Source organism: Copidosoma floridanum, unplaced genomic scaffold, assembly GCF_036245765.1.
Source record: "Copidosoma floridanum isolate Cflo_tuat_1 unplaced genomic scaffold, Cflo_Japanese_pri ptg000016l, whole genome shotgun sequence".
Taxonomy (NCBI): Eukaryota; Metazoa; Arthropoda; class Insecta; order Hymenoptera; family Encyrtidae; genus Copidosoma; species Copidosoma floridanum.
This window is the reverse complement of record NW_028321893.1, coordinates 11,686,112-11,711,608: the sequence shown is the minus strand read 5'-3', so window position 1 is coordinate 11,711,608 and position 25,497 is coordinate 11,686,112. Positions and strand designations below refer to the sequence as shown.

At 35.9% G+C, this 25,497-nt stretch overlaps 1 protein-coding gene across 1 annotated transcript; it reads right to left on the bottom strand.

The window, feature by feature from the left end:
- Nucleotides 1–668: 668 nt before the first annotated feature.
- LOC149374682 (uncharacterized) lies at nt 669–1,371 on the bottom strand. The gene is made up of 2 exons (XM_089592419.1): nt 1,180–1,371; nt 669–1,112 (listed from the first exon to the last, which is right to left on the bottom strand). The coding sequence occupies exons 1-2, from the start codon at nt 1,369–1,371 to the stop codon at nt 669–671; spliced, it is 636 nt and encodes a 211-aa protein (XP_089448545.1).
- Between the last annotated feature and the right edge of the window lie 24,126 nt (nt 1,372–25,497).

The window sequence follows — 25,497 nt, the reverse complement described above, 5'->3', positions numbered from 1 at the left end:
CTTCCATTGATTCCGTTTTTTCGTTTTACCGTTCATACGCCACAATATCACTTTTTATTAATAAATATTTTCGTAAGATCGGTAAGCTACAAAATTTTTAAGTAAATGGTTGAAACTAACACATTAAATATAATTGATTGTAACATAAGGTAAACACGGCCTATTCACATCTTTTAAATAGGACATCATTAACAACGTCTTGTAATACGTTTTCCCTCTTGTTACATCAAAAAACCAGTGAAATACTCCGGGAGTACCAACAAAAGAGTAAGCTTTAATAATAATATGGGCAGTTTTGAATGGCCTGGAAGTTATTTTTGTAGGGAATAGTTTATACGCGTTGGTAGGACAGGTAGTGCTCTTAATAGTGTTATTATAAGCTGAACTTAGTGCTGTACAAAAACAAAACCAGGCAAAATTTGAATTGTGTTTAAATCCTAATTTAAATAATCTTTAAGTAATCTTCTTACGAAATAGAAAAAAAAATTTTCTTAGTAATTTTTAAGAAAAACCATGGTTTTGAAACAAAGTTTATTCATAATATAAAATGTTGAACAATATTGAGTAATTTTTGGACTCTGAGCTAGCACAGCGTTTTTCAGGAACACACTGACCTAAAGCTGTACGAGGACCACGTAACCTCCCTGAATCTTCGGCTGCTTTTTGAGCTACTTGCTCCGCTTCAGGTGCTGATGCAGCGCTTCTTTTTTCCATGTAACCAAAAACGCGTTGCGCAGATTGACGAATAGTCTCCATCGAAGTGACGTCGACTTATGCGGCTTAGTGTACAATTTGGCGTGAGTGAGTAGTGCTGATCTAACCAAAAAACGAGCTAGAGTAAGTGCGAGCTCGCCAGTGACCTCGTTGCTGAAAGCGCACAGTGACCTGGAGTTGATGCATGCCTCGATCTCCAAGCACAGCGTGGAGATCTCCTCGAAAGTCAACTTCGCCTTGCCGATTACTCGTTTGAGGTGATGCTTGTTGCTCCAGACTGCGGCCTTCCACAGGCCTCCAAAATAAAGAGCACAAGGCGAAATGAAAGACCAGTCCATCCTTTGAGCCGTGACGTTCTTTGCTATGCTCGCAGTAAAGAGCGCATACTCTGCGACGAGCTGTAAAGTGTGCGTAATCTGCAAGAAACGCATTAATAGATAAGTCAGAGGCTACTTTTAGATGTACTGCTTGTGTGACCATGCAAATAAATGTGACGATGTAGCTTTTGATGGACTTGGCCCCACGTCTTTTAGAAAACAGCACCAGTATTGGTCTGGCATGATCAACGCCCATATGAGCAAATGGGCGTGACAAGGTGACTTGCATTGTCGGCAGCTGGTCCATTTGTTGGCTTGTACTCCAGGCTGCGTGATGCATACACTTGAAGCAACGATATAATGCAGCAACGGAGACTCGTTGGTCACAAAGAATCCATACTAAGCGGCCTAAGTGCGACAGAATCAGTTGGACTCCCCCATGTAGAGTTAGTAAGTGGGCCTCGTTCACTAGACCTCTAACGAAAACGCACTTTCTAGGGAGAATGATAGGGTGCCTCTCGCTGTAGGCCAACGATGAGAGCTACAGACGGCCTCCAACTCACAGAATTCCTTGAACATCAAGGAATGGAGAAAGACGCCAAAGTGACTGTGCGCAGATACTACCTCACCGCCAGCCAAGGTCTGCCTCTCACTGGTGAAGTGATGCATCTGGATTGCTCTAAGATAAACAAGAGTGGTGAGTTGATGCTCATAACGATGTTATTGAACTGCTGGTTCGCCGCAGGCCTTGAGCAATTGAGCGCGAAAGCCAGTAGCAGTAGTACGCCAAGATCCTGACAAGTTTTCCGAAGCTCGAGAACTTCTGCAGTGTTAAAGTTTTCCGCCACTAACTATGTGATAAACGTCCTTAACTCAAAAAATAACCTAAATAACAAAGAAAAAATTGTAATAGAAGAAAACAGTAATAAAAACCAATTATTGTATTCACACCGTAAAAATTTTTTTTGTTTTAATTATGAAAATTTCGAAAAAATGTGAAAAAATTGTATAAACAACTACTTATTTATTTCAAAAGTGACAAATTAATGATAAGTAAATCAATGTTCACTAGTACACATTAACGCCGCTCTGTTAATGTACACTAATTTCCAAATTTTCGAAAAAAAGTGTACTTTAAAAAATATCTTTCTTTAAATATATTATTTATTTATTTAATGTATGATCAAACAAAATAAATTATTTTACAGTAAATGAGAATTTACGTTAAAAATAAATTATGAACTACAAAATAACAGGAAGTTTTCAAAGTTCTTATGTCAGGACCGCTTATAGCAGAGTGGGTACGAGCTTCGGCTGTTATGCAAGAGATTGGGGTCTTTTTTTTTTTTTTAGAATTGGTTAAAAGAAAAGAAAGTACTATTCAAAGTATGGCGTAGTGTAGTGTGGTGCACCAGGTGGCGTTACATGGCGTAGAGGTGACTGGAAGTACGTCACGGGGGATGAGGTAAAGGGGGGAGAATCAAGCAAAACCCACTTCTATCACACTTTTTCTCAAGGCCACCAACTTGAAATCGTTGATTCACCCTCATGCATAACGTGCCTACAGAAGTATAACCTTAAAACCAAATTTTCTCATGGTACTGTTTTCTTTTGTATCAATTTTTTTTGGTGTAGGTAAATTGAAATTTACACATGACTTCTCTTCTAATTGTACAATTTTGGTGTGGTGTGGTGTGGTGGCGTTGAGCGGTGTATAGGGGACCGGAAGTACTTCATGAGGGGAGGGGTAAAGAGGGAAAATCAAGCAAAATCCACTTTCGTTACACTTTTCCCCAAGGTCACCAATCTGAAATCGTTGATTTACTATGTGGGGCAGAACGCGCCTATAAAAGTATAACTTTAAAAAATAGATTCTCACGTTTTCTTCGCATTCTTACAAGGTGCCTCCTCAATTTCCCAAAAACTCTGTAAATTTACAGCTATTGAATCCTCTGGGTGTATGTGATAAGCACGCACGTGTAGCTCTTAGCCAGAACTTACTTCAGTCAACAGCCCAGTTAGTAACCGTCCCAATTAGGAGTTTTGTACCAACAGGGCACCTTTTGGTCCACGCCTTATGGCGCTTCGAATAATCGACGGATAAACATCTGCACCGAGTATGCAATCAATTTGTCTTGGCTCACAGAATCGTGGATCTGTGAGTTTTAATCCTCGGATCTGAGGCAATTCCGAGCATACAACATGTTCAAATGGTAGGGGCTGAGAAAGTTTGGGCAACACGAACTCTGAGACAGAAATGTGAAAATTAGATTCACCTCGGAGCGATACCGCAAACTCGAGTTCTTGGCATGATATTGAAGATGTACCGCCGCCCACGCCAGTTACCTTGACGTTTACACTGTTACCGGGGAGCGAAAGGTCCGATATATCATGATGCGTGACAAACGAACGTTCGGCAGCAGGATCGATTAATGCATGAAGGCACGTCGTCTTGCCGAGACCGTTCTTAGCGATTTCTTCAGCTGTTGTCAACAATATTATGCGTCCAACTAACGCAGTATGTGCAGTGACAGAGAGGTAGCCAGTGTTGTCCTTGCCTACTTTTGATTTATCAGTGCCAATGGAGAAGTTGTCTTTGAGCGACTTTCTCTGCTTGCTGTTGAAATGCAGCTGTTAATGGTGCTCTTCGTTGCACGTTACGCAATGGTTTAGAGACGTACACTTATCGACAAAATATGTTGTCCACAGGCAGTTGATACACAGCTTCTCGCGTTTAAATCCGTTAAGCTGCGGACCGCTTCTTCTGTGCAATCCATAAGTTCCTTCAGCTTGGTAACGCTATGCCTTTTCACAACCAGAAGCTAAATCAAACGCTCAATGCCATCAAACACACGTATACGTGGATTGTCATAGCGTTGAGTCCATTTTTTCCATGTGACATCGAAATTTGCGTCGGTAAGTTCGATATTGTTCAAACGTCATGCGACTGAACCATGAAGTGAATTAATTGAATGCTACGATTTCTCGACCTTATAAAGAGCAATTTCATTTATAACGAGTAAAAAGAAGCGCTGTTTAAAACTATTCCATTCTTCTTGTTTGCCAGAGAAGGTGGTCAGGGCCAACGGCGACAACTTTACATAATACTTAGGTGCAAGCACGAAAATAACCGGTGTGGAGGGTTAAGGGTAAGGGGGCAATGTTGCCTTCAGCTCAGCGACTTTCGCCAATATACGCAATTTTACATCACTGTACGCTAATTTACCTGGCGTATAAAAATCATCCTTTAGGTAGGGCTCTTTTCCAATTGTTTATTGTAGCCAAATAATTCATCGTGATGAACGATGAACTTTGATCAGTAGGACTACAAAAGGCGTAAACGCGTTTTAAAATGCTAAAAAATTTTATTGTGTATTCCTATTTTGTCAGTTAAATTTAAGTACAAATTCAAAATACTAGTCATCGTTCTAATCTGAGCTAAAAAAATTTTCTCCACAGCGATAAGTTAGCTAAAGCGAAATAGTCGTACGAATAATAAGTAATGTTGCTTGTGTACAATTGGCGAGTTCTCGACACGACTCTACCGAGGCCAAAATCAAAACAAAAACAAACTGCAAAATCTACGCACGGCACACGTAAAATGCTTTGTAAGTGGCTTACTTGATCGACAATTTGCTCAATCTATCGCGAATAAAAACTCGTGGCCTTGAAGACGCCTCGAATGTCGAATACTAGTTGGAATTTCCAAAGAAATGAAGACGGTATGACGCCGTCTATTCATGGCTATTCCCTTGCTCTCTGCTGATCGTGGCCCAAGAAGCTGGCTCTTGGAGAGAGATGACGAGGCGATGAGTAGTCAGGAGTAGACCAATGGTGGGATCCCCACTGTGTGATGCGCAGCATCCACATGACGTCCATCCAGCATGCACGATGTATCGTCCACGCTCCTAACCACGCTCTGCTACCAATGAATAATTTTCGGACTATGAGCAAAAATAGCGTTTTTGAGGAACATACTAACCTAGAGTTTTATGAGGTGGCAAAAAATGTCGCCATTGGTCACGTATAGTAATAAAGGCAGAGAGAAAGGTGTGAACAACACAAGAAAAATAATAGAAATAGTTAGCATATTTTCTATAAGAGTCTTAAATAAAATGAGTAAGAACTAGTTATTGCCATGGTAACAAATATTAGCTTGAGAAAGAAAAAAAAGGATGCAAATAAAAAAAAACAAGCAGGTGCTTGGACGGACAGTACCGAGCAGATTAATACAAAACAAAATGTAGACTTCACCAAATTGCGCCGTTGCTCAGACAAGCGAGAAAAAGAGGAGAAAACTCGGCCCTGGTCAGCTGGTGGCTCTCAAAGAGTGCGAGACGCAGACTTAGCGCAAGAAAGCGCTTGCGAGGAAAAACGAATCTGCCAGGGTCCTTGCTTCTGCTACTGATGAGCTGTAGCCTGTGCGACCACTATCGCAGTAATAAACTCGATCTGTTCGACTCTTACCGAGCAGGACGAAATTATTATAATTCAGGGGGAGGGGGTACTCGAGTTTTCGGCTCTCTCTCTCTCTTTTCTTTACCTACTGTTACGCAAACAAATATATGTAACAAACAAATAAATAGTAGGTAGGATCACTTAGATAATCCAATACGTATATCAATAATTCATAACAAATACTTCATTTTATTTTTATATTTTTTTTTAAGCAATAGTTAATACATTAATTTTATTGTAAGTTTACAATTAGTTTTGGTTAATGGCATTATTTTCGAACATTTAAAATTTAAGTTTTTCCCGGGTCTTAAGAACATAAGACATCATGTGACTGCAGCCTAAGAAAATGATGATCTAAAGAATATGGCAATCTTCTACCCTGCCACCATGTTCTCTGATATTTGAATTATTTGAAATACATTAACATTACAGTGACATGGAAGATGCGTAGAACGATTTTCGATGATACTTCACACCTTATTTTTCTTCCACCATCAACAAAATATTTGTTTGACAATGTAGTTCACAAGTATAATATTAAAAAAAATGCATTTCATGTGAAACGGAAATATTGACACAACTATCAGAACAATTGCAAAATAGGAAATGCATGTCAGTGGCATATAAACATTTGCACACTATCAAAGTATTTGTTAAAATACTTCTGCTTGAGTGAGCAAACGAAGCGTGTAAGAAAAACATTTGTGTTGTTAATATTTACGTATATAATAAACGATACACGGTGCATACCTGCATGATTCGGTGTACTAATAACCTGCCTTGAAAGAGCATAATAAATAAAGAAATGTAACTGTCCTCTACGCAAGCATGGAGGACTGAGTGAATAAGTAAGTACATGCGTGCTGTTGTAGCTGTATACAATGTATAGTGTGTATACCATTTTACCATCTGGGGTATTATTTTATTAATTATTTTTTTCTTTAAATTTAATCGTTTTACATGAATTTGAATTTTAAAATCTTGGGCGCAGCTCCAACTTCCAACTTTGCGCTTAGTACTTCTACATACCGCTCGCTAGGTGGCAACTTAACATCACAAGTAAGAAAGGAGCTAAGAGTACATAAGAAGACATGCGCAACGACTTAATGATATTGCCTGGATCATACAATTAAGTAAATTATATGTATCTTTCTCTTCCAACTGTAATAATTTGAAACAGTCGTAGAAACTGTACACTTTCAATAAATACCACTGTACGAAAAATTTTCATTCTCTCTCTTTTTTTTTGCTCTAACCTTCTTTTCCTTCCTCCTCTCACTCTTTAAATAGTCCCGGGTGCTCATGACCTCTCCACCTCCCAACCAGAAGTGAACGCAATTGATCCTGGGTCAGCGTATCGATTCCTGCCTCTCGCAGGGTTACGTCGTCATCACTTTCCTGGAATTCCTTACAAGAAAGCCTACCCAGGATGTTGCCATCCAATTCCTGAAAAACTTTTTCGAGGCTACCTCTCCGCCTTCCTCCGGGAAATCCTTACAGGGCTTATCTCTTCCAGCGTTCACCACGTACCTAACGCATGGGTTCTATAGCATCTGCAATATTTTCCTCCGCTCCGGATAGGCATCCAAACACATGATCGCGCAATAATAGAGGAGAGGGAAGACCTGAGCAGTAGCAAGTAGCTCACGCTGCGCCCTAGTAGTGCACTGCCGAAAAAATCTGACGCTGTAAAGCGCTCGGTTGACTTTTTTGGTCATGGCAGTGACATACGGGCGTCACGTAAACTTCGAGTCAAAGATAATACCGCGACTTATGACAGTCTCAGGAAACGGGACTAAAGCCCCCCCATCTAGAAGCTCGTTCATGTTGCGACTGCTGCCAACTATTATGCCCTTGATCTTCCGAGCATTAGGCCAGAGGAAGATGCCCTCTACCCAATCTGCGACCGCCCACGCCACCTGCTCAAGCCTATCTACCCTCTTCTCGTCTACTTTAGATATTGTGGTATAGACTTTCAGGTCATCAGCATACATAATATAATTGACTCCAACTGCAGAGGACGTCTCATATGTTGTTAATGTAAAGACGGAACAACAAGGGACCCTGGATTGAGCCTTGTGGAATGCCAAGATTCGTGCTGATCCATGGGGAGTTATCTTTGACACGAGACTTAACACGCTGCTCTCTGTCAGTAAGGTAGGAGGCGATCCATAGGAGTGCAGCCCGGGAAAATCGTATCTGCTTCAACCTGAAGATGAAAGAAGTAACAAAAGATTTCGTCTTATATACTGTAATGCGCTAGGCCCTGCTCACCTGGCTGAGAGCAGCAGAGCATGTTATATATATGTAGTGATTAATAGGAGACTAGAGGAATGAGGTGGGTAATAGTCAAAATAGCATGCATTAATGATAAACACTGATATTTTTGCATGTTAATGCCCCTTAAATTATTAAGACAAAAAGTTAAATGCTACAGGATTTAACATCTGGATTACTATCTAATTCTCTTTGATAACTGACTCGATTTGACTTAAGCCCTTCGGGTGTTGGTTCGGTAGTTGCTGCTAAACACGATGCTCTATAAGCATCAGAGATGGAGCGAAAGAAAGTATTCCTACAGTATCATTGCTGCAGGTGTAGATATCACTACAGAAAGATCAATGCGCCACCTAGTTAGCCAGCCACGTAGCTAGTTAGCTAACTAGCTAGCTAGTCTGGAGAAAATATAATTGCATGGTAGGTATAGGCTACGGTAATTTCACACTCGGAAACTCGAGTAAACGCTTCAGTATCGATGTGTTGACGTATGTACGATGAATACATGTACATAAATAAAATGTGATAACGATAAACCATACTCATACATACATGTGTACGTTAACATGTGTCATAATTACATACACACACGTCAATCTACACATATATGTGAATATATAAATGTATGTATTCGTACGTATATAAATATGTGTTTATATACATATGTACATTTATTTTTTAGGCTTTATTGTAAGCGTGGACTTTACTCTTGAAACAGTAAGGCACATTGTTAAATTGTATTTGTTACGTATTACAAGTAATGGTTACATGTTACATTATTGGTTACATTGATACAGTTATAGTTTGTTGGGACGTTGATAATGTCACATCAACCACCTCGAGAGCGAAGGATCTATACGGTAGGCCATTTTTCTGCGAGAAGATCGCCCATCCCTTTACGAGGAGCATTGCGTGGTGAAAAAGCACATGTGAAAATTCACAGAGGTACTTGCTCGGGTGAGTCGCATTGGCCGGGAAACGAACCCACAGTCTTCCGCGTGCCACCCCACAACCAGCCGACCGAGCCACCGCACGCTCCAACACATACATGTATGTATAATAATAACTTTATCTTTTTGTATTTGTACAAGTATACGTGTCTACACATACATATACGTATTTAGACCTGAGTATGTGTGTACGTGTGTTAGTGGATGAGATCTGCATGTTTACATAGCATGTAGATATTTATGTTTATATAAGTCCATATAAACATACGTGTAATAATATACATCATACTCATGTCACACACGTATATTTGTTAAAACATTTTTTAAATTTAAAAACTTCCATTTTGAAACGTGCAATAAAAAATATAATGTATTAGCTTAGAGTTTGAAAAAATTTTAACAAATTTTTTCAGAATTGATGATTTGAGAAAAATGTAACAATTAGAGCGGTTTTCATAGGTCGATCAGAGCGTTTTCAAAACGTTTATTTTGTCTGCCCCAAGTTCAAAAAAGAAATGTAAGTGTGATGAAAAACAACTTATTTCTTACCTATAAAAATTGCGTCTGTACAATTTATTTTCCAAAGTAGTTGTCATTTAGTAGTCATCAAAATAATGCGATTTTTTATGTCAAGTGGTTAAAAAAAAAAAAAAAAAAAATAACCATAAAATAGCTCCACATACCCAACGCCAACCACTCTGATTGCCTCACTTTTTTCAACCTGGCAATCACTTTGATTTAAAAATTTTTTTAATATTCTTAGGTGCAGGTGAAAAATAAAAATATTTTTTTATGTGTTCGGTGTTATTTATATGTCATTTATATTTCTTAAGTATCATAAACAGAGTATCTTTGCAGTAATAGTGTTCACAAGATAAGGCTACGAAAAAGCGCTCTGAGTGCCCCACCGTACCCTGTAACCTTTTCGCCCCAAATTGCGTATAGTATATTTGTTTGGACTTTGATGATCTTATAGGGAGATATAAAACTTGAATCACTTAATGTTAGTGATGATATTTATATAGTTAACAACGTTTTTTTTAGATGAGTAAAAATATTTATTAAAATATTATAAAGGATACTAATCAATGTTTAATTTTCACTTCTTTTATTAAAATAATTCAAAACAGTTATTCTTTTAGATACAGCCCATTCAGATCACTTTTACAAGATGTTCATGTTAATTATATAAGTGATAAATAACTTACATTTATCACTGATAACTGTTACTACTGCTTCGGGGTTCCCTAATGCTTTGTGCAGTAATTTCCCATGGTTCCATAAACTATACAAATTAGTTCGTGGCCGCTAAGATATTGCGGTTTCTTCTTATTCTGCTATCGCTGTAACCACTTTCGGCAGGCCTCGTTCGTTGTACCTCGCTCCTTAGCGTAGTCTAATACGATTGATGCTCTCGAACTAAATCCGAGTTGCCTCAGCCAACACGTTATGCCTTACGTGTATAAGGTACTCGCGAATTACTGGGGTCAAGAGTTGACTAAAACTTTAGAGGACAGATGACAAACGTGCAAAGACTGATTTTTCCTCTTGGTGGTGAGTTTTTATAGCGCCAGAGAGAGTACAAGAAGCCTTTGGTTGAATAAGGTCAACCAATGAGCGATGTTCTTGCAAAATGCGTTAACAGCAAACAGTAGGCTTTCATGATGATGTTACATATTATGATTTCATATATTAGGAAATAACAACACAACAGTATAAATTGCATTTTTCAGACAATTAAGAACGCCAAATACAAGTTCAAGTGTGACAGTAATTTTACAAATTTGGCAATTAATCCTTTTGGGGATCTTACAATCAATTTTAAGTATAATGAAATCATGTGTTAATTACAATTTTTAAATTGGTATACATGATTAGAAACTAGCAATCAATGCACGAGTAAAATATTCATTTATACACACAATACGATTTATGCATTCATACGTGTTACGTAAAATTTCGAAACATATATGCATTCTTACAACGAGGCTGGCCACATTATATGTCAGTATATTATGAAACATTTACCTCAAAGCTAATACACACACACACACACACGCATATAAGTGACGTATGAGCTTCACTTGTCGTATGAGCTTACTGTACATACACAAAACGTCTTGTATGAATTTTACGGATGACTTACGTTTTAACTTATAATACGATCCGTTTGTATCAACTCGTGATATAACACCACCCTTCTTAGATTGTTGCCACCCAACTACAGATCGATCGAGAATTCACGCTAGTTGATGAGACAAATCATTATCATATCGTTTTAGTTGCGAATTCCTTTAGTTTTCTTTTTGTTGGGGAAATGATGGATGAATCATTTTACACTTCTGCTTTGATTGTAAAGCAATTTAGGTATCTAGTTGTTAAAAAAAATTAAGTGCATTTTGTATTAATTACGTCGCATAGTTATTTTTTGTTTTTTTATTTTTTTTGCAGTAAATATACATACATATTTTTGTTAGTTTAGTAATTGAAGTATCATATTATTAATGTAGTTAGAATCTTTTTCTAGTTACATGCAGTGAATATAGCGGTGATAACGTTCGCTAATATTGTAGGACTAGCAGCCCCCCGTCTCGGTTTTGCCCAAGACTTTCTAAATAAAACACCGTAGTGTGTTGACATGTAATGTGAAACGTTTTCAGTTAGAAATTTTACACATATTCCTGACACATCTAAGAACAAAAATCTTCTTATTCAAAACATATTTTTCCGGAATCCATTTTGTTTATTTGGTCAAATAATGAGGTGTAAAAATTCAAAAAAATAATTATGTTAAAAAGTACCGTGCGTTCTTTATGCCATAAAATAATCGGTGGCCATAAAAAGCCGTTGATTTACAGTTTCTTCCGTGTAATTTACGAAAAGGGCTATTTTTTAAAGCTGTTAAGATTTTAAACTCCCAAAAAATTTGTATTAAAAATAATTTTATTTCTCATATCTCACAACTTTATTACCAGAGCAACAAAGTCCTGGACCTTAAACCCTACATTTTTATTGCCACGAAAACACAAATACATTTTCTATTTATTTAAAAATCTTAAGTAGGATCTTTAAAGATTTCAGAGATTACTGTGAGGATACAATGAAAAGCTGATCTCTCACGTAGTGGATTTTTTATTTTTCGATTTTGACGCTGCTGTTCCAATCTCGATAAATTTTCTGCGTCAGTTTCTTGACGCCTAAGTAAAATTGTATTTATTAGATTTATTTGAAGTTTTTCTTCCAATTCACCCTCTTGCGACTTTTGGCATGCTTAAAATTTTTGTGACCCCTAAAAGCTGTTTTCTGTCAACTTTGTTAAGTTCTAATATATTTGTTGGCAAGGTAGTTTAACTTCCGATGGCCCTAAAAAAGACCGGTGAGCTTCTTAAGTTAACTCTTTCTTGACTGCAGTTAACAGCAATTGTGACTGCCTGGATACCTCAGGGTGATCTTCTCTGGCCTGCTGCTGAAAACCCAGACTGATCAGGAGAAAAATTATAAAGTCCGAAGCTTTGGGGCTAGTTGTAGTGCTCTTTTCCAACGTCTCCCGGTATAACGTCGAAGACGTTGGTGTCTAAAGCACCTTTTTTATTTGCAGATTTAGTTGTTTTGGTGATCTTAGATGGGGAGATTGGTTAGTGATACTTGTCAAGTGGAGGCTGTCCCGTTGGCTCAAGTTTTTTTTCCTTTATAGCTGTTATAGGTTTTTCCAGCGCAGACCTTGGAGAGGATCAGTGATTCCTAGTTGAATGCTTAGAGTTGAGAGGGTAATATAGGGTCGTCGGTCACCGGGTTTTCCAGCCTTGCGGAGAACAACTCCGCAAGTGACGTCTGCTATTGAATGGCTGACTTGGTTTAATAGTGCCCGTCTTTAGTTAATATAGTCTTTTAGTCGACGAATCGCTTCCGGAAATGGTAGTAAAAATGTTTTTGTTTACAAGGTAGTTTAGTTAACTCTTAGGTGGCCCCTAAAAAGAACCGATGAAATTGATGGTTTAGTAGGGAACGTAAATACTTATAATGGCCCTAAAAAGCGCCAATGGTGAAACTTTCAGGCTATTCTTTATTATTATTCCTGATAATGAAGAGCTGGCTACGGGTAGCTTGATTCTTACCCTGGGTGTCTCTATGTACGAAGACTGTGATGGAGGGAGGTACGCCGCTGACCAAAGAATATCTCGTCTTCGGGTCGTTTCCCGGATAACCAACCGCTCATCGTTAGACGGGAACGTGTAGATATTTGGGTAAGCGCGTTGGGGACGCGACGACTGAAAAGGTAGCCGTTGTGGCTGCCCGTGCCCCTCAGAGCTGTTTTCCCTGGCTTACATTTGTAGCCAAAAATTCTCTGACTGCACCAGGTGGGATAGGGGGACTTCTACACAACTCTGAAGAGTTGGTGCAGATTGTGCTCTGGCTAGATATGTCTCCTGGTATTATGTCAGAGACGTCATCGGTTGAAATGAATTTTTTTTTGATCGCACTTGTCGAGATTCAGGGTGAATGGAAACCTAGGTCCCTTCACCCTTATAGAAGAGTGTCGTCCGTAACCGGGATATCCAGCTGCAAGACTATCATCAACATTCTCTATGCAGCTCGTTGAACTGCCGAAGCACGACTGTATCACCATCGAGACGCTCCGGCGTATTATAACCACACTTATTTAATTTTGTTAAAGGTAGCCTCGATTTTATGTCGACGCCATCTAGCGGATTTTACTGAACTAAAGTGAAAAGCTGGCGTATTTTTGCAAAACTTTGAGCTTATTTATTGCTATTGTTATTAAATTTTTTAAGATAAAAACTATACTAAAACCATCTAGGAAGTATCATAAATCAGAGTGGAAAATTTCAGCAAAATCGGTTTAGTAGCTTTCGTGGTTAGCGATTACAACTGTTTTAGCGACTTTGCTTTATATTTTAGTAAGATTGTGGTTCATGCAATACCAAAGAAAAGGTAAGGGAAGAGAAGAAGAGCGATGTGATTACATTTTTCATTTTTGATTTACTTATAGACTTCCGTGGCTTTAGATCAAAGATTAGAAGTAGTTCTCGAAATCAAATGTGATATTAGTAACATAATTACTGAATACGTGAGTAATAGTTATTTACGTAACAAGTGCGGAAAAGACGATTTCCCCACGAGTCGTGATTGGTCAGAGTTGCGATTGGGAACGAGTGCCAGTTGAGCACACGAGTGCGTAGCACGAGTGTGATCGCACGGCACGAGTCACCGTCACTGGCCACGAGTGCGAGTCTATCACACGAGTGCGGGAAATCGTCCCGCACGAGTTGCATACAAGTTTTTTCGCAAGAAGTGTGCGGAAAATACCTACTTTTTGCACACTATTGCGAAATTTTTTTTTTTGTTATATGTAGCAGAGTCTTACTTTATCGGTATGTTTGGTAATTATTCTTCTATTTCCTGATTCTAATATGACGTTATTATAACTGCTTATTTCTTTAATTTTCAAGATTCTGCTCTAAAATCTATCTAGTTAGAAAAAATCCAAAGAGAATATTCCTTTCCGGGGTTCTTTTAGCACATAGACTGTCATTCCAACTTCCAAGTTTTATGGCTTTGACTTATTGTCATAACGTGTTTTTGTATTTTGCTTTGATATTTGAAGTTTATCACGAGCTATTTCTTGGATTGTACGTAAACAGCGAGCAAGGTCACTAGCATATGAGCTGTATGTTTCTAGGTGGAATTCGTCTGGAACTAAATTTGAGGAACGTGCTTGTCTACCAAAGACAAGTTCGAAAAGTGTAAAACCTGTTACTGAATCAACTAAAGCGTTGTACTCACGCATTGCAAAGGGAACCATTTTTAACCATTAATTTTTGTTTTAAGCGTTAGTTCTCAAAAAATTGTTTAACATAACGTGTCTTCTTTCTAACAAACTATTTAATTGTGGGTGATATGCACTAGTAAAAACTAAGCAGACATCGTAAATTTTTGATACTTCTGTGAATACTTGAGTAATGAAACTTTTTGATTTGTCACTGCGAATAATTCTAGGAATGTCGGAAGTTGAAATAAAATATCTTGACGAATCATCGGAAATAGTTGTTGCCTGTTTATTAGAAACAGAAACTGCAATAAAAAAAAATTGTTAGAAAGCATTGCATTGTTAAAATGTTCTTATTTCCAGGTGTACTTTGTAGAAAAGAGCCTGCTGTATCTGTTGCAACTTTGTAAAATACTTCTGATGGTGTGTCTGTAATTACCATAGGTTTTTTGGTTTTTGTGTGAACTAATTTTTGTTCCTGACAAATTTGACATTTGTGTATGTACTAGCGGCCCCCCGTCTCGGCTTTGCCCGAGACTTACTAAATGAGATACCATACTGTGTTGACATGTAATGTGAAACGTTTTCAGTTAGAAATTTTCCATCTATTTCTGACACTTTTCAGAACCAAAATCTTCTTATTAAGAACATGTTTGTTTGGAATCCATACAGTTTATTTGGTGAAATAATAAGCTGTAAAAATTAAAAAAAATATAATTATGCTGAAGAGTACCGTGCCTTCCTTATGCCGTGAAGTAATCGTTGGCCATAAAGGGCCGTTAATTTGCAGTTTCTCCCGTATAATTTACGAAAAGGGCTATTTTTTTAAGCTGTTAAGATTTAAAACTACCAAAAAATATATACTAAAAAAAAATTTTTTTCCCTCATCTCACAAATTTATTACCAGAGCAACAAAGTCCTAGAGCTTAATCTCTACATTTTTTATCGCCACAAAAATACAAATACATTTTCTACTTATTTGAAAATCTGAATGATTTAAGAAGTTATTGTAAAGGTACAGTAAGAAGCTGATTTCTCACGTAATAGATATTTTTTTTTTCGATTTAGACGCTACTGTTCCAATCTCGATAAATTTTCTGCGTCAGTTTCTTGACGCTCAAAATTGTATTCATTAGATACATTTGAAGTTTTCCTTTCAATCTACCCTTTTAAGACTTTTAGCAAGCTTAAAAATTTTGTGACCCCTAAAGGCTGTTTCTTGTCAACTTTGTTTAATTCTAATATATTTGTTGGCAAAGTAGTTTGACGTCTGATGGCCCTAAAAAAGACCGTTGAGCTTCTTAAGTAAACTCATTCTTAACTAAAGTTTACAGTAATTGTGACTGCCTGGAAACATCAGAGTGATCTTCTCTGGCCTGTTATTGCAGCATCACACTGATCGGGAGAAAAACTATAACGTATGAAGCTCTGGAGCTACTTGTAGAGATCTTTTCCAACGTCTCCTGGTATAACGTCAAAGACGTTGGTGTCTAAAGCACCTTCTTTTTGCAGACTCAGTTGTTTTGGTGATCTTAGATGGGGGGATTGATTCGTGATGCTTACCCGTTGGAGACTGTCCTGTTAGCTCAAGTTTTTTTTTCCTTCATAGCTTAGGTTTATCCAGCGCAACTTCGGAGAGGATCGGTGATTCCTAGCTAAATGCTTAGAGTTGAGAGGGTAATATAGGATCATCAGTCACTGGGCTTCCCAGTCTTGCGAAAAACAACTCCGCTCGTGACAACTGCCAGTGAATGACTGACTTAGTTTAATAGTGGCCGTGTTTAGTTAACATAGTCTTTTAGTCGACGAATCGCTTCCGGAAATGGTAGTGTCAGTCTGAGATCAAGACTTACAGGACTTTGCGAGGTTTGAAATAAGTGTGGCTGCTGATGCAAGTAAACACTGTAAATTTATCAAATACTCTGTTAAATATACAAGATATATGGGTCTATGATACCCGTGGAAGTTTAAAACCGATGTATGTAATTTTAAATCACCTGAATCAACAACAAGTACCAACACTAACTATTTACGCAGTATCAGTGGCCGCAGCCATAAGAGTGATTGTGTGAGCTTGTAGGCAGCGCAGCGTTCAATGATATCGGCCACGCAGGTATCACTCGGCTCGATCGGACCCCGACGATCCGGAGCGTTCCCTAGCGCGCCGGTAGTCTAGCCTAGCCCAGATTTACAGTAGTAAAAATTTATTTGTTGGCAAGGTAGTTTAAACTTAGGTGGCCATTAAATGAACCGATGAGATTGATGGTTAAGGAGAAAACGTAAATACTTATAATGGCCCTGAAAAAGGCCAGTGGTGAAACTTCCAGCTATTCTTTATTATTATTCTTGATGATGAAGAGCTGGCTGCGGGTAGCTTGACTCTTATCCTTGAAGTCTCTGTGTTCGGAGATCTTGATGGGGGGAGGTACGCCGCTGACCAAAGAATATCTCGTCTTTGGGTCGTTTCCCGTATAACCTACCACTCATCGTTAGTCGGGAAAGTGGGCCTAGAGAATACTTTCTCTGTGGGTATGCCATTGGGATGACCACTGAAAATGAGGCCTTTATGGCTGCCCATACTCTTTAGGGCTGTCTTTCCTGGCTTGCATTTGTAGAAAAGATATCTTTGATGGCAACAGGCCGGATGGTTAAACGGCCACAAAACTAAAGTGTTGGAGCAGGTTGCACTCTGGCTAGACACGTCTCCTGGTATTCCGCCGGAGACGTTATCAGTTTGAATAATTTTTTATTGGTGGCACTCGTTAATCTGGAGGTTCAGGGTGGAAGTAAACCTAGGTCACTTGCTCATTGGAGAAGAGTATCGTCGGTACCCGGAATACCCAGCGGCACGACTATCATTTACAATCTCGATGCAGCTCGATAAACTGCCGGTAGACAAGTACAGAAATTTTCGAGACGCTCCGGCCTATTATAACCACACTTATTTAATTCTGTTTCAGGTAGATTCGATTTTAAGTCGACGCCACCTATTGGACTCTGCTAAACTAAAGTGAAAAGCTGGCGTATTTTTGCAAAACTTTGGGCTTATTTATTGCTATTGTTATTAAGTTTTTCTAGATAATAACTATACTAAAATCATCTAGGAAATATCAAGAATTAGTGAGCAAAATGTCAGCAAAATCGGTTTAGTAGATTTCGAGGTAAGCGATGACAACGGTTTTAGCGACTTTACTTTGTATATTAGTAAGATTCAGCAATATCGTTGCGCATTCCCTTCCAATAATATTTTGCTTCTATTTGTCTATAAGTTTTTATTACTTCTTTATGACCTCTGAATAAGCTAGTATGACATTCAACTAATTTTTTCTTTCTGTCTTCTAGAGTTAGATAAGAACATGCGCCAAAACAAATTTTTACTGTGAAGGGAAGGTGACGTAATTTTAAGTATAAAATTGATGACATTTCTTCTCTACACTGAGAGAAAAAGAGTTAGCCAACACACCTCCAACCCCCTTACTACAGTTACGTAGTAGCAACAACTGAACATTAACGTAGACTTTACTACATTTTTCCCTCAGTGTAGGAAGATTATCAGTGGGTTCACCTTTCCTAGAAATACGAGCAGCGGTAACTTTCATTACTAATTTAGCATATGCAAGATTCTTAAAGCAGGTTCGTAAAATTCTAGGTTTTATTTCATTAGTAAAGTTTTTATTCACGACTAGTGAAAATATGTAGCGATTTCGGTTTTTCGTAGCGATAACGTCTCCCAATTTTGGTTGAACATGTAACAATTCTTCTTTTCATATAGCTCCTATATTTGATGATAGTTTATTGCTTATTGATTTTAAATCTACCATTTCAGAAATGAAATGGATGTAATTATCTTTGGTGTAAGCTAAATTTTCGCAAGTACTTAAAAATATCCAAATAACCAAATCCTTCCAAAAATGTTTCGCAACGTTACTTAACTACTGGCGAATTTCCTATTGTTATTGCTCAGAACGCTATGTAGATTTCATTGTCGTTATTGATTTTGGACGCGTCATTGGGTTCAAACTCGCAGTCATGTCCAGACGGCGAATCTCGTTCTCGTTTTTTGGAGAGTCAGGGCGAGAGACTCGGTATCGTTCTTGATTATAATTTTGATATTGTTTTTGGTTGTGGTATTAAAATAGGGCTTGTTAATGGTAAGGATAGCTTTGACTATGTGGATGAGGATAATGCATTTGTGGGTAGTAAGGTGGATAAAAAAGTGGTGGTTGAAAATATGGACATTCTTGGAAGTTTGGAAAGTAGTAATAAAAATTAGGTTGATAACTCCAGGGTCGAAATGGTGTACGTTTTGGTGGTGGAGTGTTTGATCGACTCGTGGAAGTAGAGTCGTAGAAGTAGAGGTCACGGGTACGGCCTTGTAAACGTACTTGGCCTGATTGTATACTGGTGGAAAAGTTCGTTTAGTAAGTAAAGCAGTTCCTAAAGCTTCGTGGATATCTTTAGGTTTTAAAAGTGCTATACTCAATTTCCACGAGTTAAGTAAACCGTTATCAAACGTTTGTAGTGATTATTTTTTAAGTTGTGGTTTTTGTGTTGTCTCAAGTTTGTCATCATTCAATTCAGTCAATAGAGCTGTCAAAGTAGTTTTTGTAAAAGAAATTATTCTACGAAGAAAATTTCAAACTGTTTCGTTTTGTTTCATTGTAGTGTTTAAAAGCTCTGCCATGCATTCAGGACACGATATGGATGGCAAAAAATTATGTTTAAGGTGTTATTCTAACTAATCAATTGATGCAAAAGTAGGGCATATTAAACTCTCTCGAGCTCTGCCTTTAAGTCTAGAAATATCTGTGCGAAGTTACATAGGTTCTTGGGCGGCTGTGATTAGAGTTCGTCCGTTTTTTATTTCTTGTAAAAAGTATATTAAGAAAGTCGAGCATCTGTCATAAAAGAGTATGTATTAAGATGCTTGATTTATGCATATGAATAAATGAGTCGCATTTAATCTTTCTAAAACATTCCAAAGTTGTTGTATAAGAGAGAATTGTTCACTGACAAGTTTTCTCCATTATTTCTGGACATTTTTTTTTTTTTTTTATTTATTCATGTATGATTTATTTAAATGGATATTTTATTTTTCTTATTTTTTATTTTTTTGATCAAAACTAAGATTTGAAGACACACAAGGAATGCCAAATTGTTATGACCAGACTTGTTTAGAGTATGGTCTCAACCGTTTCATTTTAGTGTCATTCGTGGGTCGCTTAGAATTCAGCTCGTGAGCTTGAGTTCCCTAATGCTTCGTGCATTAATTTTCAGTGGTTCCTTAAACTATACGAATTAGTTCGTGACCGATAAGATATTGCGTTTTCTGCTCATTCTGCTATTGCCAGAACCACTTTTGGCGGGCCTCGTTCGTTGTATCTCGCTTCTTAGCGTAGTCTGATACCATTGATGCTCTCGAACTCTATCCGAGTTGCCTCAGCCAACACGTTATGCCTTACGTGTATAAGGTACTTGCGAGTTACTGGAGTCAAGAGTGGACTAAAACTTTAGAGAACAGGTGACAGACGTAAGAAGAGAGATTTTTCCTCTTGATGGTGAGTTTTTATAGCGTCAGAGCGAATAAAAAAAACCTTTGGTTGAATAAGGTCAACCAATGAGCGATGTTCTTGCACAATAATGTTACATGTTATGATTTCATATATGAGGAAGTAACAACACAACAGTATAAATCGTGTTTTTCTGACAAGTACGATTGAGTTTTTTGGATCAGTGATGATGAAAGCTCGCATCAGCAATAAAAGAACGCCAAAATACAAGTTCACTTGTGACAGTAATTTTACCAATTTCGCAATTAATCCTTTTGGGGATTTTACAATCAATTTTGAGTATAATAAAATAACGTGTTAATTATAATTTCCAAATTGGTATACATTATTAGAAATAAACAATCAATGCGCAAGTAAACTGTTTATTCATACACACAATACGATTTATGCATTCATACATGTTACGTACAATTTCAATACATACATGAATTATTACAACGAAGCTGGCCGTACTATATGTCAGCATTTTATGAAACATTCACCTTAAAGCTAATACACACACACACACGCATATACGTGACGCATGAGCTCCATTTGTCGTATGAGCTTTTTTACGGACGACTTACGTTTTTACTTATAATACGATTTGTCTGTATCAACTCGGGATGTAACACAGTCTATAAATACAACATATGGATATGTCATAATAAATATGATGAAACTATGAAATTATTGAACTCATAAATTAAGCTTTTTTGTCAAGTATAGGTATATATTGGAATTAAGTACCTATTTAAGGAAACAACGGCAGATTTCACACACACAGTAGTGACTAGATAATACACGATATCTAAAGTGAAATTTTTAATGGGAAGTGGTGAAATTCAAATTTGTCTGTGATTATAAGAGTGTTTACGAATTTTAGATAGAATGTTTTTGTATATATTACTAAGATTTTGTAAATCCTCTTGTTTGTTAATACAATTGCGGTTAAGATGTATATTGACTGTTTTAGAAATGAGCCTTTTTTATAAATTATTTTCTTCATCTAGAATTCTTATGTAGTCTTTACTATACGTACGTTTTGTGTGTAGATACCACTGAGTTACCATTTGAGCAAATGTGTTCCTTAAATGTTATTTGTAATTGACGTTTGGTTTCAACCACGTACTCAGCGCTATAGTTATCGTATTTTAAACGGTGTATAGTATTTACTTTGTCAAACTTATTAGTCTTATGCTTTTCCAGACGAACTAAGGGGCTAAGTGTATTATTAACTTTGGGTACAAGCGAAAAATTTATATTTGCAAAATTTTTTTAGATTTACTGAACAAGTTTTGACTAAAAAAGGAAATATAAGGGAATGAGAAGTATTAAAAGTATTATTATTAGATGGGCTGTTTTGAATATTGATTTTGTATTTGTGTAAACGTTATTTAATTATGGGATCATGAAATTCTTTTGAATAATTATTCTAGCTTAGTAGGGGTTTAACTTTTTTTAATTTGTTATTATGAAATTTTTGATGTAAAAGTAAAATTCCTCTTTCAAGTAAATTGAAAATCATTTTTTTTCAAGGAGATCTGATTATTTGATTGAAACTTTAGGATTCTGCTTGATGACGTAGGTTTGAAAAACCAATTCATGATAATTGTTTTGTTACTGTCTATTATGATTGTGGTTTTTAAGAAGTTAATGGATTTATTGTCTTGAATTTTATGAGTGAATTGGAGTTTTTTGTGAAAGCTATTGAGAACATTCATCATTGTATAGATAGAATTAGATGATACACATAGGATTGTATCATCAACATATCTATGATAGCATAATGGGGTGCAATTGAAATTATTTTTTAGACTATTTGAGCAGTAGTTCTCCAAGTCAGTCATGACCAAATCGGCAAATAGAGCTGAAATGGGGTCCCACTAATGTATTGGTAAAAATTATTACCGTAACTGATGAAAGTATTGTTAAATAAAAATTTGGTTATATTAGTTATAGTATTGAAAGGTAATTTACATTTTTTAGTGATCTTGGTAGCTCTTCTTTCTTAACTATTTGTAGCAAGATTTAAGGGAACACTAGTGAATAACGATTTAATATCTAATGACAATAAGGCAATAATATATACAAAAATATTCCATCTAAAATTCGTAAGCACCCTTATAACCGCACATAAATTTGAATTTCACTGCTTCTCATTTAAAATTTCGCTTAGAATATCATGTATTACCTAGTTATTGCTTTGTGTGTGTGATCTGACGTTGTTTCTTGAAATACCTATACTTGACAGCTTGATTTCCGTGTTCAAAATTCTATAGTTTTATTATATTTATTGTATATATAAAGATTAAGACCATACTTTAAACAAGTCCGGTCATAACAACTGGATTGAAAATGTTAACCGTCGTTCAATGTTTTAAATATCCATGGGTTTTACATTGGATTTTTATATTTATATGTATCTCGTGATAAATGTATCTATTCTACTATACAACCGTTGTTCACAGCCATAGTAAGATAAAATGTTTATACATTAATATAGAATATAAAGTTAAAAACATGCATGCATAGTTAGTATGTCTAAATATTGTAGTTCGACTTGATGAGACCAACGGACGTTGGCAAAACGATGTCAATCATAAACATCATCACTAACGTCAACTAACGTTTAGTTTGCCTTTTTTAAAGTGAATGAATACAATAATCGTGCACTTTTACATGTAAAGAAAATTTCACAATTAGAAGAGAAGTCATGTAAAAATTTCAATTTACCTACACCAAAAAAAATGGACATAAAAGAAAACAGTACCATGAAAAAATTAAATTTGTTTTTGAAGTTATACATCTATAGGCACGTTATGCATAAGGGTGAGTCAAAGATATCAAGTTGGTGGCCTTAAGACAAAGTGTGACGGAAGTGGGTTTTGCTTGATTTTCCTCCTTCACCTCGTCCCCCGTAACTACTTCCAGGCTCCTCTACACCACATAACGTCACTTGGTGCACCATATTACATAATGCCACACATCTTGAATTGTATTTCTTTTTATTTTAACCAATCCTAAAAAAAAAAAAAAAAAAAGTTTCAAAACAGACTAGAACACCTGATCTTGCGCTCACCAGTTAACGTCCTTGTCCACTCTGCTGTGAGCGGTCCCAATTCATGAATTTGATTCCTGCATCTTATCATGTGGTTCGTGACTGATTTTTAGTGTAAATTTGTAGTTACTGTATATTTTTTTATTTGGTACGATTATAAATTAAATTCAGAAATAAACTATATTCAACTAACCTATGTAATATATATATATATATATATATATATATATATATATATATGTAAGAAACTACTTATTTTGGTTTAATATTTTTTTCGAAAACTTACAAATTAGTTTATTTTAGCAGCACAGCTTTTTTATGTGTTAATGAGTATTTTTTCCTATATAATTGATTTGTTACTTTTCCAAAAAATCAATAATTTTTCATACAATTTTTCATATTTTTACAATATTTTCAAAAATTAAAAAAAAAATTCTTTTTCTACTACAAAAATACAGTAATTGATTTTTATTGTGTTTTATTCTTTCAGAATTTTTTCATTCGTGATTGAAGTGATTTTTTGACTTCAGGACGTTCCTCACATAGTTAGTGCGGGAAAAGTTCAGAGAAGTAAGAAAAATGCTATGTGTTCAGTAAAGCTAGCACGCTCATGTGGCTGTACTCACATACATGCTTTTACGTCTAAAATTTATTTAAAAACCAACTTGTAAATCTATTAAAAAATTCGATAGGTTTATCTAAAAGTAATCTTTTACACTAAAAAAAATTGGAAGATTTCTACAGATCACATGAATGCCATTGGTCGTGATTTTTTCATCAAGTTACATATTAAACTTCGATTTTTTTAAATTAAACATGTATAAAATAATGGTAAAGTCAAATGAGCTACAATTTTTGTGCGTATTCTTTATGTTATTTTAAATACACATTCGACATTTAAATATCTGTCAAAAAAACCTATGTGTGTTGAAAGTCTTGGAGGGACATTTACTGGCATGTAATACCCTTTTGAAGAAAGTAGTACTGCAGGATGGTTTTTCTTAATTTTCTAGATAAAATTATATTTTGTGTATTAAATTTGGACTAGGAATAAGTGTGGGAGCGTATGCGATTGATGAGAGCGTGACTTTACAGATGTCATCAGCGTAGATAGTAGGAAATCGTTTTGAAACCATCAGAAGATTCGATGAAAGGGCAGTCTGGTACTTGCCAGCCTATATTTTATTTTTATAGTATTCTTCCATAATATATTATTTATAATCGTTAACTTATTAAATATTAATTTAAAACATACCCAATCAACGTAGGTATACTTATTCTCATGATAATTTTATCACTTTCTTACATAATATTGTTGTATCAAAGGTGTTTTTATACTCGTAGTTGTATTGTTTGCCATATTATTTTATAGAAGTATAACTTTATACTTGAATACCCAAGCACCGACTGTCCACTAATTTGTACACGAACGTTTAAAAACGTATAATAGATTCAATATAGATCACATCACGATTTTCAAAATTATATGTGATTAAAAAGATAAAAATTTTATTATTGATGGCCTAGGAGGTTCCTGAAATACAATTCTTAAGTAAAACGTGAATTTATTATCTTATATCTAGTAAAAAAAAAATTTGTCTATAGCATGGGCTGGTATAGCATCAATATTACTTCTAAAAAGAATGACCAGTCATAGAACATTTTGCTTACCATGAAACAGTATAAAAAGTTCTTCCTAAGAATTTGAATCTGAAAAAAAAATTTAGAGAAGTAGATTTGATCATATAGGACATGGCTTCTACGACACCAAAAAAAAGCTTAGAAATAGTTTTAAAAAAATAACGTGATTTATGTAATATAAATATCTATTTTGGTGATGAATTAATGGTTTTCGAAGAATCTTTTAGACAGATTCTACCAATTTAAAAAAAAAGATATATCAGCATGACTGTACGAAAAAGTACTTAATCGTCATATCTTTAAACAATGTTTTATTTTCTAAAACGTAATATCAATATTCAATCAAGGTCGAAGTTTTAATATTATTGTATTATATTCAAGAAAACCACTGATTTCACATGGTCAATTACACGTTGCTCGATCAAAATGAAACAATAACAATGAAATTTATATTCAAATGAAGCAAGACAATTCTTTAGAAATAAAAAATTTTGGTTTAAAAAGAATATTTGACGTTAATGAATTTAAAGTAAATAAGAAAATTGAGTTCTTGTACCTAATGTATAAAATTGTACGTTTTACTACTGTACAGTTAGTTTAAATAATAAATAAATATATAAAATCAATAAAACTATTATTTAGATATTGTGTTACGACATAATATCGTATATTTTATTGTTAATTTTGTACTGTGTACTTCTATAAAAAAACAAAATGATACGTGAATATCATTTTTACGATA

Excerpts from the sequence above, each read along its gene's own strand:
- LOC149374682 (XM_089592419.1), bottom strand. The coding sequence starts at position 1,371 with ATGCATCACGCAGCCTGGAGTACAAGCCAACAAATGGACCAGCTGCCG. Across the intron at positions 1,113-1,179 it reads TTTGCATGGTCACACAAGCA|CTCGTCGCAGAGTATGCGCT; the intron begins GTACATCTAAAA and ends CACACTTTACAG.